The sequence below is a fragment of the Oryctolagus cuniculus genome, chromosome 17 (genome assembly GCF_051225735.1).
Source record: "Oryctolagus cuniculus isolate XC-2025 breed Fujian yellow rabbit chromosome 17, ASM5122573v1, whole genome shotgun sequence".
Classification (NCBI taxonomy): domain Eukaryota; kingdom Metazoa; phylum Chordata; class Mammalia; order Lagomorpha; family Leporidae; genus Oryctolagus; species Oryctolagus cuniculus.
In genome coordinates this window covers 26,737,244-26,754,108 of record NC_142883.1, presented here as the reverse complement: position 1 = coordinate 26,754,108, position 16,865 = coordinate 26,737,244, and the positions used below count along the sequence as shown (strand labels likewise).

Sequence of the window (16,865 nt, the reverse complement as noted above, 5' to 3'; positions counted from 1 at the left end):
AAAACAATTAAGGACATTAGGTAGCATCCTGAGACAAAAAGATTACAGTCAAACTTATTTTCAAAAATGATTTTGTGCCTACTGTAATTTATTCATATTTTAAAATTGGAAGGAAATAGCTAAACTGAATTTTCTTCTCTTTGACATGTAGCATGCCAACTCGGTAAGGCTTTTCTCCAGGACAATAAATGTGCTATCGTAAGCTGCATCGTGTTGCTTGCAGTTGGTGAAATCCTTTTTCAAATTAAATGAAATAAAGGGCAGTTATTTGTGGAATTGATAATTACCTAGATCTCCATTAAATCAGTCACTGATTCATTCATTGGCTGTATGTTTATAAGGATTTTTACAAAGTGAAGATGAGAAACTTAGTGTTTGTGAGATTTGATTGGTATGTGTATGTGTTGGAAATGAATTATCTTCATGCTGTAAGTACTGTGTGTTTACTGTGCTTATCCTTTTTTGGTGAATCTGCTATTTAGTGGAAGTGTCAGTTTTCTTGAAAAGTAGACATGGAACTAGCTATTTAAATTGAATTTAAAAAAAACATGTAACATGTTAACATTGTTAAATATGTGTTTTAATACGTTGTTATAATAGACTGTTCTTAGAACTGGCATACTAAACTTTTATTCAAATCACGCAACCATAACCTTGCTTTTTAACAACCATTGTTACCAAGTAGGAGCTATCTAGAGGAACCATTTTATTTATTCAGTAGGAGAAGTTCCCTATACTCAAGACCGTCTCCCTTTCATTATGGAAATTGCTCATTGGGAAGCAGGCGTCTGCCATTCTGAGCAGTAGGTTCTCCTCCCTCAGTGTCTGAGCTTGGCTGTGAGCTACTGCTCAGGCTGCAGCATGTGACTGTTAAACTCACTGCCAGTTTCTAACTTTTACTACAGCATACAAGCATTTTGGAATTTCTTTGAGCATAAAACTTTGTGAAAAATCACAAATTGTTCTTCACAGTGCGTATGATGTACACACACATGCTTTTTTCTCTTTAGTTTCAGCCGACTCTTCAGCTCCTCAAGTAACACAGCTAAGAAGCCTGAACCACCTGTGAATTTGAAGTACAATGCGCCCACTTCTCACGTCACTCCTTCCGTCAAGAAAAGAAGCAGCACCTTGTCTCAGCTCCCTGGGGATAAGTCCAAAGCCTTTGATTTCCTTAGCGAAGAGTAAGTATTTTTCATATTAGTGGTTTTTGCCCTAAATAAGTTATAAGTTCAGAATATTCTTGTCCCTTATCAGATCATGTATAAAGATTCAGGTAAGTCTTATAAAGAAGCTATTTCTGTAATTTGGCTACCTTTAACTAGATTATTTGTAGTTAATACTTTTTATGAAAAATTGCATTCAGTTTCATGAAAGGAAGAAAATTTTTAATGCCCCATTTGTATTGGTGTGACAACATTGATAAATATTAATAAAATGTTAAAATCTTATATAAGTTTCAATCCTAAATGTTGGGACATTTCTCTTTGTGTCAAAGCCAAGGAGTTGGTTTTTGTCCTGGATCTGCTTCTTGTTGGGTATATCCACTTGGGCAAAGCAGCTTCTCAGAGCCCATTTCTCTGCCTACAAAATGGGAATAATCACCTTTTCAAAGATGTTAGGATTACATTACACAGGATCTGAAATTCTGATTTATAGGTAGTTTTTTTTTTTAAGCATGGTATACATAGCAGGTTACCTCACAAGGGTTTAAGCAGCTGAAAGAAAATTATTTTCAGAAGCATTTTCATAATATATCTAACCCCATAGCTCCAAAGCTTGCCAAACCAATTTGCAGTTTTTTGTCTTCTGAAACAAGTTAATGGGATCTAAAATTTAACCTACATTGTCTTCCTTGGCAGATATATTGATTTATAGATTGAGTCATTTCCAGTGCATTCCCTGACATTAGAAAGCTGTCAGTAAATATTTGTTGAATGAATAAAGTAGAAGGAGCCAAGAATACTTAAGAATTTTCCCCTTCATGTGGCCAGCATCTGAAATCTGGTAGAAATGTGATGGCTGATGATCCAGTTTAATGTAGCAGGCTGCCTCCTAACCTCTTACAGCCTGGGCACTGTTTTAACCTGTAAACCACTTTTTTTATTTATTTTAAAGTCAGAGTTATACAGAGAGAGGAGAGAGAGAGAGAGAGAGGTCGGTCCTCCATCTAATTGTTCACTCCCCAATTGGCTGCAACAGCCAGAGCTGTACCAATCTGAAGCCAGGAGCCAGGAGCTTCCTCCGGGTCTCCCACATGGGTGCAGGGGCCCAAGGACTTGGGCCATCTTCCACTGCTTTCCCAGGCCATAGCAGAGAGCCGGATCGGAAGTGGAGCAGCCAGGTCTCAAACCAGTGCCCACATGGGATGCCGGCACTTCAGGCCAGGGCGGTAACCCACTGTGCCACAGCTCCGGCCCCAGTAAACCACTTTTTAAAGAGCTGTTTTAGCCTGAATAAACTAGTTTGAATGAAGTAGTTTTTGGTTATTGTTTTTGCTGTTTCAGCAAGAGAGGTTAGATAAAACTTTTGTTACCTTCACTCAGTTAAAAAAGGCAATCTCTCTTCCTTACAGAACTGAAGCTAGTTTGGCCTCACGCAGAGAACAGAAGAGAGAGCAGTACCGCCAGGTGAAGGCACATGTTCAGAAGGAAGATGGCAGAGTGCAGGCCTTTGGCTGGAGTCTGCCTCAGAAGTACAAACAGGTAATGTGGGACCGTGGTAAGCGTCGAGCAGGAGACACAGGGCAACAGGAGTGTGCTTCAGCGTAAAGGAATTGCAATACGTGTCGCAAACCTGCCGGGCACACATTTAGAGAAGGGTTGGGGTAGTGGTTTCCAGACCATCTTCTGGAGCTCTAGGTGCTTGAGGGAAGTGCCTGGAGCGTGTGCAGTGGGGAGGGCTCAGCAAGGGGTAAGGGGGGAGACCTTTTCTGCCCTGTGTTAATCAGAGAAGTTCTGTTTCAGTAGTCAGAGATCACCTTTTTAAAAAACGTATCTATTGTTTAAAGTTTTCCAGGAACATTAACATAAAATCTTCCAAATTGTTGGCTTAAAATTTAGTTCAGGTCTCTTGGAACTATGTTTGTTTACTCCATGTCCCCTACACCATAAAGACATGGTACATTTGTGTAGGATGCATGCATGTGAGCACATGTATGTGAAGTAGCACCTCTCTTCTGAGCTGTCCTTTTTTTTTTCTAATTGCCTCTTGATTTTCTGCTTATCTTTTCCAATAAAAAGGACAAAATCAACTTGAAATTGATTTCAGGGAGTAAATATGTAACAGCAATACTTGCCTGCGTCTCAGTGGCTCTGTCAGAAGTTCACTTTGGATGAGGCTTACCAATCTTTTCTCCTTTCCCCTCTCCATGATTAGGTAACCAATGGTCAAGGAGAAAATAAGATGAAAAATTTACCTGTGCCTGTCTATCTTAGGCCTCTAGATGAAAAAGATGCATCAATGAAGGTAAGTTCATTGTGAAGTAGAGATTTCCTGAACTCTGGATAGTTATTTTTCTAGCGCCAAAAAATGTTTAAATGGTAAGGTTGTTACTCGTTTTATAGTTTTAGGTTATATTAAAGACCTATATTTATAACTAGCAGTTATTTTAGGAAAACATGAAGAATTATAGATATTTCTAGAGAGAGAATGACTTAATGCATTTTTTCCCTTTTCCATCTGCCCAGCTGTGGTGTGCTGTTGGAGTCAATTTGTCTGGTGGGAAGACCAGAGATGGTGGTTCTGTTGTTGGAGCGAGTGTGTTTTACAAGGATGTTGCTGGTTTGGAAACAGAAGGCAGTGAACAGCGAAGTGCATCTCAAAGTAGCTTAGATAAGTTAGATCAGGAGCTTAAGGTAAGTCTGTGCACTAACATTTGACCCCCTGGTTTATGAGACTCTTAGTGTCATTCTTTGTTCCAAAATTTACTGCTGACTCCAGCTTCTAATTGGGATTACTGTACTTGCTTCCTTTCTCCTACCACCTTTTAACAATCAGTTTCATTGGGCTGTAGTTTACATACACTAAAGTGTATGCTTGAGATGTGTACAATTCAGTTTGGATCAGGAGCAGAGCCTGAAGCTCAAACCCAGGCACTCTGAACCTTGCTGATCTAATTAACTGTTAACTTTTAGTCTGCTGATTAATAATGATGGGTGGTTGTGTTTTTACTCTTACAAATAATCTGGAAATAAATTTGAAGTAGTATTGCCTTTTACTGTACTAGCATAGCCTTTTTTTTTTTTTTTTAAGATTTATTTATTTATTTGAAAGGCAGAGTTACAGAGAGGCAGAGAGAGAGCGAGGTCTTCCATCTGCTGGTTCACTCCCCAGATGGCTGCAATGGCTGGAGCTGTGCCGATCTGAAGCCAGGAGCCTCCTCTATGTCTCCCACGCAGAGCACAAGCTTTGAATATTGTACATGCATCTGATTTCACTCATTCATTTTCCTTACTTTCCTTTTCAGGACCAGCAAAAGGAATTAAAGAGTCAAGAAGAATTATCCAGTCAAGTCTGGATCTGTACCAGCACACATTCAGCTACAAAAGTTATCATCATTGATGCTATTCAACCAGGCAACATCCTAGACAGTTTCACTGTTTGCAATTCTCATGTTCTGTGCATTGCAAGTGTTCCAGGTGAGAGTGAGTCACTATCACTCTGCCCCTTTTCCTAGCATCTACATCTCCTTTTAGGCAGGAACCAATTTGGCTTTTGGAGATGTAGTTGTGCAATGGAGTTTATGTTCTAGTTGGGGAATATTAAAAATAAACTGAAAACTATTGAATAAACAAGATATTTTCAGATAATTGAAAAATACTGTGAAGAAAGTAAAACAGTGGTAATATGACAAGATAACTGGGAAGCGGGGCAAAGGACTTTAAATTGATTAATAAGGAAAGGTCTTATCAAGTTCTGGGTTAAATATTATGTGATATTAAAATACTACTTTAAAAATTAGTTTGTGGGGCCAGCACTGTGGAGTAGCAGGTTAACCCACCACATGCAGCACTACGTATGCATATGCTGGTTCAAGTCCCAACTGCTCCACTTCTGATCCAGCTCCCTACTGGTGTGCCTGGGAAGGCAGTGGAGAATGGCCCAAATGCTTGGGCCCCTATACCCACATGGGAGATCTAGGTGAAGCTCCTGGCTCCTGAGTTAGGCCTGCTCCAGCTCCTGCTGTTGCAGTCATTTAAGGAGTGAACTAGAGGATGGAAGACTTCTCCTCTCTCTGTAATTCTGCCTTTCAAATAAATGAAATAAATCTTTTAAAAAAATAAAAGATGGGCCGGTGCCGTGGCTCAATAGGCTAATCCTCCACCTTGTGGTGCCGGCACACCGGGTTCTAGTCCCGGTCGGGGCACCGGATTCTGTCCCGGTTGCCCCTCTTCCAGGCCAGCTCTCTGCTGTGGCCCAGGAGTGCAGTGGAGGATGGCCCAAGTGCTTGGGCCCTGTACCCGCATGGGAGACCAGGAGAGGCACCTGGCTCCCGGCTTCGGATCAGCGCGGTGCCCTGGCCGCAGTGACCATTGGAGGGTGAACCAATGGTAAAGGAAGACCTTTCTCTCTGTCTCTCTCTCTTTCACTGTCCACTCTGCCTGTAAAAAAATAAAATAAAATAAAATAAAAAATAAAAGATGATTTTAAAAAGTTTGTTTGGGACTTACCTACACAATGAAATCATATTCACATATTCAACCATAAAGAATAATGACTTTTTTTCATTTTTTTTTAAATTGTTGTAGGAACAGTTAATATGAGCTCTACTCTGCTAACAAATTTTTTGGTGTATGATATTATTGACTGTAGATAAAATTTCTGGTACATGGTATTTGACATAAGTTAACCCTAGAAATTTACTAAATGAAATGAACCAGACATAAAAGGACAAATTTGGTATGCTTCCATTTATCTGAGAGATCTAGAATAGGCAAGTTCAGACACAGAAATAGAATTAGAGGTTATTAGAGGTTGGGATGAGGGAGGCGAGCATAGGGAGTTATTGTTTAATGGTGTTGGAATTTCTATGAGTGATGAAAAGGTTTAGAAACAGTGCTGATGCCTGCATAACATAAATGTAATTAATGCCATGGAATTGCACACTTTAAAGTGGTTAAAATGGCAAATTTTATATTATGTATATTTTAACTACACTAAAAAATTTTAATGATATCAGTAAAAACCAATTTTCTAAAAAACTGAAGAAATTTATCTTTATCTTGAAAATGCAAAGGTTTTAAAAGTCTCACTAGACCCCAGTGGAAAGAAAGGGCCATCAAAGAAGAATGTACTTTTCTCTAAAGGGAGGAGAGAACTTCCACTTTGCTCATGGCCTTGTCTAAATACTGACATTTTGTGGTCAAAAGGCTTCCATAACCTTGGCTGCTCATGACAAGAGCCTGGGATGGGGTGGTCATTGACGTCATAAATAAGAGTATTAGTTGTTAAATTAACAACAAAAGTTACCGTGTACTAACTCCCCATGTAGGACCTCTGTCCATAATGAGTTGTACTATGAGAATTAACTACAAAACTTGTTCTCAAACAGTACTTTATATGTTGTGTGTGTGTGTGTGGTGCAAACTGTTGAAATCTTTACTAAGTATAGAATTGATCTTCTGTATATAAAGTTAATTAAAAATGAATCTTAATGAAGAATGGGATGGGAGAGGGAGTAGGAGGTGGGATTGGAGCGGAGGTGGGAGAGCGGGTATAGGGGGAAGAACCACTATATTCCTAAAGTTGTACCTATGAAATTTGTGTTCATTAAATAAAAGCTTTATAAAAATAAAAATAAACTAACATTAAAAAATTAAAGTCTCACTAATATCTTTAAGGTACTATATGTACTTAGGATAACTAATTTTTTTAAAGATTTATTTGAGAGGCAGAGAGAGAGGGAGAGGTCTTCCATCTGCTGATTCACTCCCCAGATGGCCGCAACGACTGGAATCATGCTGATCTGAAGCCAGGAGCCAGGAGCTTCTTCTGGGTCTCCCATGCTGGTGCAGGGGCCCACACACTTGGGCCATTTTCTGCTGCTGTCCCAGGCCACAGCAGAGAGCTGGATCAAAAGTGGAGTAGCCGGGTCTCGAACTGGCACCCATATGGGATGCTGACATTGCAGGCAACTGCTTTACTCGCTATGCCACAGCACTGACCCCAGGATAATTAATTATTCAGTGCAGTGACTAGAAGCCCAGTATTACTCTTGATTTTTTTTTTTTTGCTGATTTGTTATCAGATATAATTTGTTCTTTAAAAATTGATTAATTATTTGAAAGTCAGGATTACACAGAAAAGGAGAGGCAGAGAGAGAGAGATGTCTTCCATCCACTGGTTCACTCTCCAGATGGCCACAACAGCTGGAGCTGTGCCGATGCGAAGCCTGGAGCCAGGAGCTTCTTCTGGGTCTCCCATGCGGTTGCAGGGGCCCAAGAACTTGCCTTCCCAGGCCATAGCATAGAGCTGGATCGGAAGTTTAGCAGCCGGACTCAAACCAGTACCCATATGGGATGCCAGCAATGCAGTTGGCAGCTTTACCCACTATGCCACAGCACCCACCCCAGATTGTTTTAATGTTTTGTGGTTAAGCAGTTCATTCTGAGCAGAAATGTCATTTGTGGCGTGGCAGGCTAAGCCTCCACCTGTGATGCTGGCATCCCATAGGGGAACCAATTCGAGACCCTGCTAAGGTACCTGGGGAAACAGTGGAAAACGGCCTGAGTGCTTGGGCCCCTGCACCCACATGGGACACCCAGGGGCAGCTCGTGGATCCTGGCTTAAGTCTGGCCCAGCCCCGGCCGTTGTGGCCTTATGAGGAATGAGCCAGTGAATGGAAGACCTCCGTTTCTCTCTCTCTCTCTCTGTAACTCTGACTCTCAAATAAATAAAGAATTCTTTTTAAAAGAGAGAGAAGAATGGCATTTCTGACCGTTTAATGTTGATTATTGGTATAGAAGTATTATTTTCGTGTTGTAAGTTAGTCTCCCATTTTGTGGAGATTAATTTAAGCTTAATGCTGCCATCTTGACAGTGTATTCAGGTAGCTGTATGTCTCACCTGCACATTCTTGTTTCAAGCCTATAGTTGCTTTAAGGAAAAAAGAATGCTCTTTGTGGGAGTTTACTTAACTATTAAAAGGAGGCTGAATTTGTTCTTCAGGAGCACGAGAAACGGACTACCCTGCAGGAGAAGAGCTCTCCGAGGCTGGTCAGGTGGACAAAGCATCTCTCTGTGGGAGCATGACAAGCAACAGCTCGGCAGAGACAGACAGCCTGCTGGGGGGCATCGCGGTAGTGGGGTGCTCCACAGAAAGTGCAGCAGGAGCTGCCATCTCCCCTAGTCCCAACGGGGCTTCTCCAGTGATAGAGAAACTACCAGGTATACCTGATTTTACCTTGTGTGCCATCTGCACAGACTCGGGCCACCTAGGTGTTTTGGTGTGGACTTGGTTTAGGTGCTAAAGTAGCAAGGATGAAAGAGCTTGAAAAAAGATGCTGTAATGACTGTTAGATAAAGTCAAGAATTCTCAAGGTCATGATACAGTGTGGAGGAGAGAGGAGGCAGAGTCGGATTCTACAGCAGGGGTTTGTGTGGGGAAATTAGTGGAGGAGAAAAGCTGAATCTTGCCGTGTCCTATTTATTTTGTAGAAATGGAATCAGAAAATACTGAGGTTGATGAAAGTGTCCCAACAGCAGAAGAAGCAACTGAAGCCACAGAAGGCAATGCCGGGTCAGCTGAAGATGCCATGGACATCTCCCAGCCTGGCGTGTACACAGAGCATGTTTTTACAGATCCTTTGGGAGTACAAATCCCAGAAGACCTCTCCCCTGTATATCAGTCAAGGTATACTAATGGGTTAGTAACCTTGGAAATGGAGTGAAGTGCCCAAATAAAAAGAACCAGTATAATCTCAAACAGCCAAACTGTTCCCACTAATTGCATCACAGAGGTGAACTGAAAGTTGCTATTGCTTATTCCTGCTGTGTCTTCGTGTCTTCATCTATTCCCACCCCTTCACTGTGTCTGGCTGTCTTCCCCCAGCATTTTTTTCTCTCCTCCTTCCAATAGGGTCAAGTGTTTGGCCCAGCAGTGACCATGCCATTTGGGTCACACACACCCCATATTGAAGTGCCTGAGTTCAAGTCCCAGATTTGTGTGTGTGTGTGTGTGTGTGTGTGTGTTTTTTTTTTTTAAGATTTATTTATTTATTTGAAAGGCAGAGTTACAGAGAGGCAGAGGCAAAGAGAAAGAGAGGGAGGGAGGGAGTGAGGAAGAGAGGGAGAGAGAGAGAGAGAGAGGTCTTCCATCCGCTGGTTCACTCCCCAAATAGCTGCAATGACCAGAGCTGGGTCAATCTGAAGATAGCAGGAGCCAGGAGCTTCTTCCAGGTTTCCCACGTGGGTGTAGGGGCCCAAGGCTATCTTCCACTGCTTTCCCAGACCATAGCAGAAAGCTGGATTGAAAGTGGAGCAGCCATGACTCAAACTGGCGTCCATATGGGATGCCGGGACTGCAGGTGGCTGCTTTACCCACTGTGCCACAGTGCCAGCCCCCCAGATCTGTTTTTGATTCCAGCTTCCTGCTGATGCACACCCTGGGAGGCAGCAGGTAATGGCTTAAGCAGTTGGATCCTTGCCACCCAGGTCTTCCATGGAAGTGGCAGGAGTCCAAACACTTGGGTCATATTCCACTGCTTTTCCCATATCATTGGCAGGAAACTGGATCAAAAGTGAAATGGGAGCCAGCTCTGTGGTGTAATAGGTTAAGCCTCCTCTTGCACCACCAGCATCCCATATGGACGCTGGTTCGAGTCCCAGCTGCTCCACTTTCAATCCAGCTCCCTATTGATGGTCTGGGAAAGCAGTAGAAGATGGTCCAAGTGCTTGGGCCCCTGCACCTGCGTGGGAGACCTGGAAGAATCTCCTGGCTCTTGGCTTTGGATGGGCCCAGCTCTGGCCATTGTGGCCATTTGGGGAGTGAACCAATGGATGGAAGACTTTTCTGTCTCTCCCTGTCTGTAACTCTGCCTCTCAATTAAATAAATAAATCTTAAAAAAAAAAAAAAAGAAAAGAAAAAGAGTGTTTGGGACATGAACCCATGCCCATATGGGATGCTGGCATTGTAGGTGGCAGCTTTACCTGTTACATCACCATGCCAGCCTCTAGGCTTTTTTTTTTTTTTTTTTTTTTTTTTTTTTTAAAGTTATTTATTGGGGCTGCACTGTGGCGTAACAGGTAAACTTGCTGCCTGCAGTGCCAGCATCCCATATTGGCGCTGATTCCAGTCTTGGCTGCTCCACTTCTGATCCGGCTCTCTGCTGTGGCCTGGGAAAGCAGTAGAAGATGGCCCAAGTCCTTGGGCCCCTGCACCTGTGTGGGAGGCCCTGAAGAAGCTCCTGGCTCCTGGCTTCAGATTGGCACAAATCCAGCCATTATGCCCATCTGAGGAGTGAATCAGAAAATGGATGACCTCTCTCTCTCTCTCTCTCTCTCTCTCTCTCTCTCTCTCTCTGCCTCTCCTTCTCTCTCTGTGTATCTCTGACTTTCAAATAAATAAATAAATAAATAAATATTTTTTAAAATGTTATTTATTTGTTTATTTAAAAGAGACAGAGATCGGCCGGCGCCGTGGCTCACTAGGCTAATCCTCCGCCTTGCGGCGCCGGCACACCGGGTTCTAGTCCCGTCGGGGCACCGGATTCTGTCCCGGTTGCCCCTATTCCAGGCCAGCTCTCTGCTGTGGCCAGGGAGTGCAGTGAAGGATGGCCCAAGTCTTTGGGCCCTGCACCCCATGGGAGACCAGGAGAAGCACCTGGCTCCTAGCTTCGGATCAGCGCGATGCGCCGGCTGCGGCGGCCATTGGAGAGTGAACCAACGGCAAAAGGAAGACCTTTGTCTGTCTCTCTCTCTCACTGTCCACTCTGCCTGTGGGAAAAAAAAAAAAAATGGCAAAGTCAGGAGACCAGAACTTCATCCAGGTGCCCCATGCTGGGGGGCAGGGAGCCAACTACTTTAGACTTCACCTGCTGCCTCCCAGGATGTGCATTAGCTGGAAGCTGAAACTGGGGACAAAGCCAGGACATGGGCTCAGGCACTCTGACGTGGGGTGCAGCGGCCCAAGTGGCATCTTCACTGCCTTTCTTCCTTCAAAGAGTTGCTTAGTCAGAGCTGTTTAGTGAACTCTTTGATTTTCTTTCCTGCCTTCTCTAGACCCCCTTTAGCTGAGGGTCTCTCAGAACTGGATCCTTTGTGCAGTTTAATATTCTTCATAATCTACAGAACAGCCAAGGGTCTATTTAATATTTACTTTTTATTTTAAAAATAAAGTCATGTTCTGGATCTGGATAGTTCATTTATATATCTTTTATTAAACATGCCCTGACAATCCAGAAGAAAGGTTTTGTGATAGACTGTAGGCATATTTCAGTTTATTATAGAAATTTCCTTTTACATTACCTTCTTCTGTGCATGTGTGTTATTATAAAACAAACCATCTCCCCATTCCCTCCCCAGAAGCAACTCCTAGAAAATTCAAATTCACCTAAGGAAGAGCCATAATTGCAGCCTAATATATAATACATGTATCTCACATATAACTGCTATATTTTACTTCCATGTCTCATCCTCTTTTCTACACCTTGGGCCTTCTGATTTGTTAATATTTCTGGTACAATTGTTGAAATATTTAAGCATTTTACTTTGGTTTGTCTGGAATTTTAGTGTTTGATTATTTTAATTTTTTCGTTGAAATGTTCAGTTTCTGAAAACCACTGCTAAGCATTCTTAGGTATTTTTTCTGTTACCCTGCCTTCCCAGTAATGACTCAGATGCATATAAAGACCAAATATCAGTATTGCCAGATGAACAAGATCTGGTGAGAGAAGAAGCCCAGAAGATGAGTAGTCTTTTACCAACTATGTGGCTTGGAGCCCAAAATGGCTGGTAAGTGCCACACTGGTAATATTAGAGTGTCTTTAATCTTTTGCTTTTGAAAACAGTAGGAAAATAAATAAAATATGGTAAATACAAATAACAAGTGCATATTAGTGCAAAGTTTATGTACAAACAAAATTTGAAATTGTGTTAGAGCTATCTCATAAACTGGGCTTGGTTAGTTCTGACGTGTTTGTCACAGAATGTGCTCTAATTTATGTAATATTCTTAGAAGAATTAAATGAGATTTTAAAATCTTGGTGGCCCAGAAATAGAAGATGCTAAAGAGCATAGAAACAGAGTAGTATTAATGTGTATAGGCTAGAATGTTGGCAAGAAACACCAGGGAATAAATTAATGTGAATCTTGCTGCAGGAAGGCCCAATCCTAAACGTAACTCTTTAGTAGAGTTTCTGGGAAAACCAGAACAAATCACAGTCTGAAAGCTCAGAGGATAATAACTAGCAGTGCATGACTTGTTCACTAATAACAGACTGTACATTTTCAAAAAGTAAGCAAAGATACTAGTGTGTGAGTTCCACAGGGCTTCAGTACTATAAAGTGAATGGTCAGCAAAATTAATGTAACTGTTTCAATTAAGTAGACACTGACATTTGAATTTTGTGTGTATCTCACATGTAACAAAATACTCTTCTTTTGATATTTTCTTCCAGCAATATAAAAATGTAAAAACCATTCTTAGCTTGCAGGCTATAGTAAAACAAGTAGCAGGTGGATTTAGCCTGCAGTCCATAATTTGCCACTTTTTGATGTAAATCACTCTGCCATTCAAAAGTTCAGTGCAGTAGAGGTATTAGATAATTCAAAAAAGGGCTTCAGCCAAGTGTTGAGCAACTTACCACTAAGTGATACCATTAATTGAAGTTCTAGTATTAAACACTTGTTCTGGCTTTTTAGCCTTCATGTTTCTGTTTGCTAAAGCAGCCTAATAACTGCCATAGGCCTAGCCTTACTCTCATAGTTTTTTGACCATTGCACAAAGCTGTGACCTTTTCCTAAAATGTTTGTGCTACCTTTGTTTCCTCTCAAATGAACTTTGCGGTCATTATTAAATACAAGCAGTGAGTGACTTAGGATGTTCTCTGTGCCTTACCAGTCTTGGCTTTGTTCTTTCAGTTTGTATGTCCATTCATCTGTAGCCCAGTGGAGGAAATGTCTCCATTCCATTAAACTTAAAGATTCGATTCTCAGTATTGTGTAAGTTGTATTTTTGAAATTCTTTCTTTTTAAAACTATGTGTTTTAGCATAAACTAGATTTATTTAGTTTATTTATTTGAAAGACAGAGTTATATATAGAGAGAGAGACAGAAAGAGAGAGGGAAATGTCTTCCTTCCTCTGGTTCACTCCCCAAATGTCTGCAACAGCCAGGGCTGTGCCAGGCTGAAGCCAGAAGCCCAGAGCCTCCCCTGGGGTTCCTATGTGCATGCAGGGACCCAAGCACCTGGGACATCCTTCACTGCTCTCCCAGGCACATTAGCAGGGAGCTAGATGGGAAATGGAGCAGCGATGTCTCAAGCTGGTGCTCACATCAGATGCCAGCATCACAGGTGGCAGTTTTACTCGATACACTGCAACACTGGCCCCATAAACTAGAATTTAAGACTGTTAAAGCTAATATTCTAACACACTTAAATAACTTCATGGAAAATATATATTATAAAACAAAAACAAAACCTCATTTATGGGCTGGCTTCAAACGGTTTTGCACTGAAATTTATCTTTTGATTCAATTTTCTGTGACCTTTTTGAACTATCCTCATTTCATGACTAAATCAGTGTCCAATTTTTTTTTTTTTTTTTTTTTTTTGACAGGCAGAGTGGACAGTGAGAGAGAGAGAGACAGAGAGAAAGGTCTTCCTTCTCCGACAGAGAGAAAGGTCTTCCTTCTCCGTTGGTTCACCCCCCAATGGCCGCCGCGGCCAGCGCGTTGCAGCTGGCGCACCGCGCTGATCCGATGGCAGGAGCCAGGTGCTTCTCCTGGTCTCCCATGGGGTGCAGAGCCCAAGGACTTGGGCCATCCTCCACTGCACTCCCTGGCCACAGCAGAGAGCTGGCCTGGAAGAGGGGCAACCGGGACAGAATCCGGTGCCCCGAACGGGACTAGAACCTGGTGTGCCGGCGCCCCAAGGTGGAGGATTAGCCTGGTGAGCCGCGGCGCCGGCCAAATTTATTTGTTTTAAATCCTTTTTTATAGAACTAGAGAAGTAGGGTGAGAGTGAAATTCTGTAATAATAAAAGATAAAATAGAAAACTTTCAGAAGAGGAGACTTGCCAGATTGATTCTTCATTGTTACTGGGAGTTCTTTAGTACTTTAGGGATAGACTAATTAATACCTATTAATTAATTAATTATTTTTTGACAGGTAGAGTTATAGACAGTGAGAGAGAAAAAGAGAGAAAGGTCTTCCTTCCATTGGTTCACTCCCCTAATGGCTGCTATGGCCGGCGCTGCGCTGATCCAAAGCCAGGAGCTGGGTGTTTCCTCCCAGTCTCCCATGCAGGTACAGGGACCTAAGCACTTGGGCCATCCTCCACTGCCCTCCCGGGCCACAGCAGAGAGCTGGACTGGAAGAGGAGCAACCGGGAGTAGTACCTGGCACCCCAACCAGGACTAGAACCCAGGGTGCCGGTGCCGCAGGCGGAGGATTAGCCAAGTGAACCATGGCACCGGCCAATTTATATATTTTTAAAATATTATTTATAGCTTGAGAATATGTTGATTAGGCCTTTCATTTGCTAGTCCTTTTCTAGTTGTTTTTTTTTTTTTTTTGAAAGGCAGGGTTGGAGGGACAGAGAAAGAGAGATAACTTCTAACTGCTGGCTCACTCTCCAAATGTTTGCCACAGCCCAGGCTGGTCCCAGTTGAAGACTAGAGACTCGAACTCCATCTGGGTCTCCTATGTGGGTGGCAGAGTACCAAGAACTTGGACCATCATCCACTGCCTTCCCATGCTCATTAGCAGAGAACTGGTTAGGAAGTGTAGAACAGCTGGGTCTCTTTTAAATGGTGCTCAAATGGGGTGCAGATGTCACAGGTGGTGGCCCAACTCTCTGGCCACATCAGCCCCACTAGTTCTTTTCAATGTTGACTATCAAAAATCAAACAATTTGGGGCTAACATTGTGGTGCAGGGTCAAGCCGCCACTTACAATGCTATTATCCCATATCAGAGTGCCAGTACCTGAGCCAGTACTTCTGCTAGGGAGTGAACCAGGAGATAGAATCTCTGTCTGTCTGTCTGTCTCTCTCTCTCTCTTTATCTCTCTCTCTGTCTCCATCTCCCCTCTGTCACTCTACCTTTCAAATAAATGAATAAGTCTTAAAAAAATAAATCAGTTTGTCCTGAAGTCCATAGAGCTGACTTTTAGTTTCTCCCAAGGTGTGTATCTCTGGTCTGTAGATTTGTTGTGTTCACCATGCTGAAAGGAGCTTGGGCCAGAAAGTGACACAACTGAGATCCTACACATGCTGTTGATGTCATTAACAGTTGGCAGTTTGTCATGGAAGAACATTCTCGGTGAACTGAGCAGTGTGTTCATTTAGCTCTGGTGTAAGCTCCTCATTGTATCACAGAGTGGCCCTTTCAGAGACTCCAATCTAGGTCGGGAGCGTGTGGTCCCTTCTGTGATCCGGAATGCAGAGTTCTGAAATCCCTCTTCATGTTTGCAGACATGTGAAAGGAATTGTGTTGGTGGCCCTGGCTGATGGCACCCTTGCAATCTTTCACAGAGGAGTTGGTGAGTTATGAATATGTAATATGTACTCCAACTTGCTGCTCTGCAAAGCACTTTCAAGCAGATTGCCTTATTATGTTTTAAAGAAGTGATACTTCATAGGAGAACAAATGAAGGTTTAAACAGAATATTAACAATGTATGACATCAGAACAAAATGCCTCATGATAATGTTGTTTACCATAATGAAAAAGTAATTTAGCATTTTATGGTGCTTTCATATAGCATAATGTGGAAGTATTTGTCTTTCATTCATAAACAAGGGGGTTTTGAAAAGTGGAAAAATGGGGGCCAGTGTATGGCATAGCAGGTTAAGCTGCTGCCACAGAGAGGGGGAGGGACAGAGAGAGAGAGAGCTTCCATCTGTTGGTTCACCCCACAAATGGCTGCAACAGCCGGGGCCTTGCCAGGCTGAAGCCAGGAACCAGGAGCTTCATCTGAGTCTCCCATGTGGGTAACAGGGACCAAAGCAATTAGGCCATCCTCTGCTATTCTCCCAGGCCATAGCAGAGAGTTGGATCGAAAGTGGAGCAGCAGGGACTTGAACCAGAGCCCAGCATCAGTGCCGGCACAACAGCACCAGCCCCAAGACTGGATTTATTCTTTGTGTTTCCACTGGACAGAAGTACAGATCTATGGGTGGTTGTATACCGGGAGGCAGACTTGAAGGTTGGGCTATTTTCAGACACCTGTATTGTTTCCCACCAAAATAGCTCAAGGGAAACAAGCAAAATAGAGTCTGCAGTGATTCCTAATGTGTTTGCAAGGGGTTGCCTCCAACTTCTACCCAAGAAAGTATGTCAAAATCCAAGTGAATGAGAGATTATCTCCAAAAGTCCATTCTAATTCTAAAAATATTATAAATGGATAACTTTTTTAAAAAATTATTTGAGAGGCAAGAAAGAGAGTCAGAGGTAGAAGGAGAAAGAGGTTGGCATTGCGGTTCAGTGAGTCCGGCTACCACACCAGCATCCTTTATGTTTATGAGTGCTTGTTCAAGCCCCAGCTGCTCCACTTTCAATCCAGCTTCCTGCTGATGCCCCTGGAAAAGCATCAAAAGATGGCCTGAGTGCTTGGGCTCTTGCTACCCACATAGGAGATGCAGATGGAGTTTCTGGCTCAAGGCTTTGGAGTGAACCAGCAGATGGAAGATCTCTCCCTCTCT

At 42.6% G+C, this 16,865-nt stretch overlaps 1 protein-coding gene across 31 annotated transcripts in view; it reads left to right on the top strand.

The window, feature by feature from the left end:
* The window catches only part of SPAG9 (sperm associated antigen 9), a 170,670-nt gene that overhangs the window by 135,861 nt on the left and 17,944 nt on the right, over window positions 1-16,865 (top strand). For 16 of the 31 annotated variants that reach the window (XM_051824855.3, XM_089318189.1, XM_051824854.3 and 13 more), the window contains 10 exons: window positions 1,011-1,184; window positions 2,576-2,705; window positions 3,379-3,468; window positions 3,690-3,857; window positions 4,469-4,640; window positions 8,170-8,388; window positions 8,659-8,854; window positions 11,828-11,953; window positions 13,082-13,162; window positions 15,637-15,704. In XM_051824855.3, the coding sequence (XP_051680815.1) occupies window positions 1,011-1,184; window positions 2,576-2,705; window positions 3,379-3,468; window positions 3,690-3,857; window positions 4,469-4,640; window positions 8,170-8,388; window positions 8,659-8,854; window positions 11,828-11,953; window positions 13,082-13,162; window positions 15,637-15,704 (1,424 nt within the window). Of the gene's footprint in view, window positions 1-1,010; window positions 1,185-2,575; window positions 2,706-3,378; window positions 3,469-3,689; window positions 3,858-4,468; window positions 4,641-8,169; window positions 8,389-8,658; window positions 8,867-11,827; window positions 11,954-13,081; window positions 13,163-15,636; window positions 15,705-16,865 lie in introns of all 31 variants that reach the window. The other 15 variants (XM_089318191.1, XM_051824852.3, XM_089318185.1 and 12 more) reach the window with 1 other exon arrangement.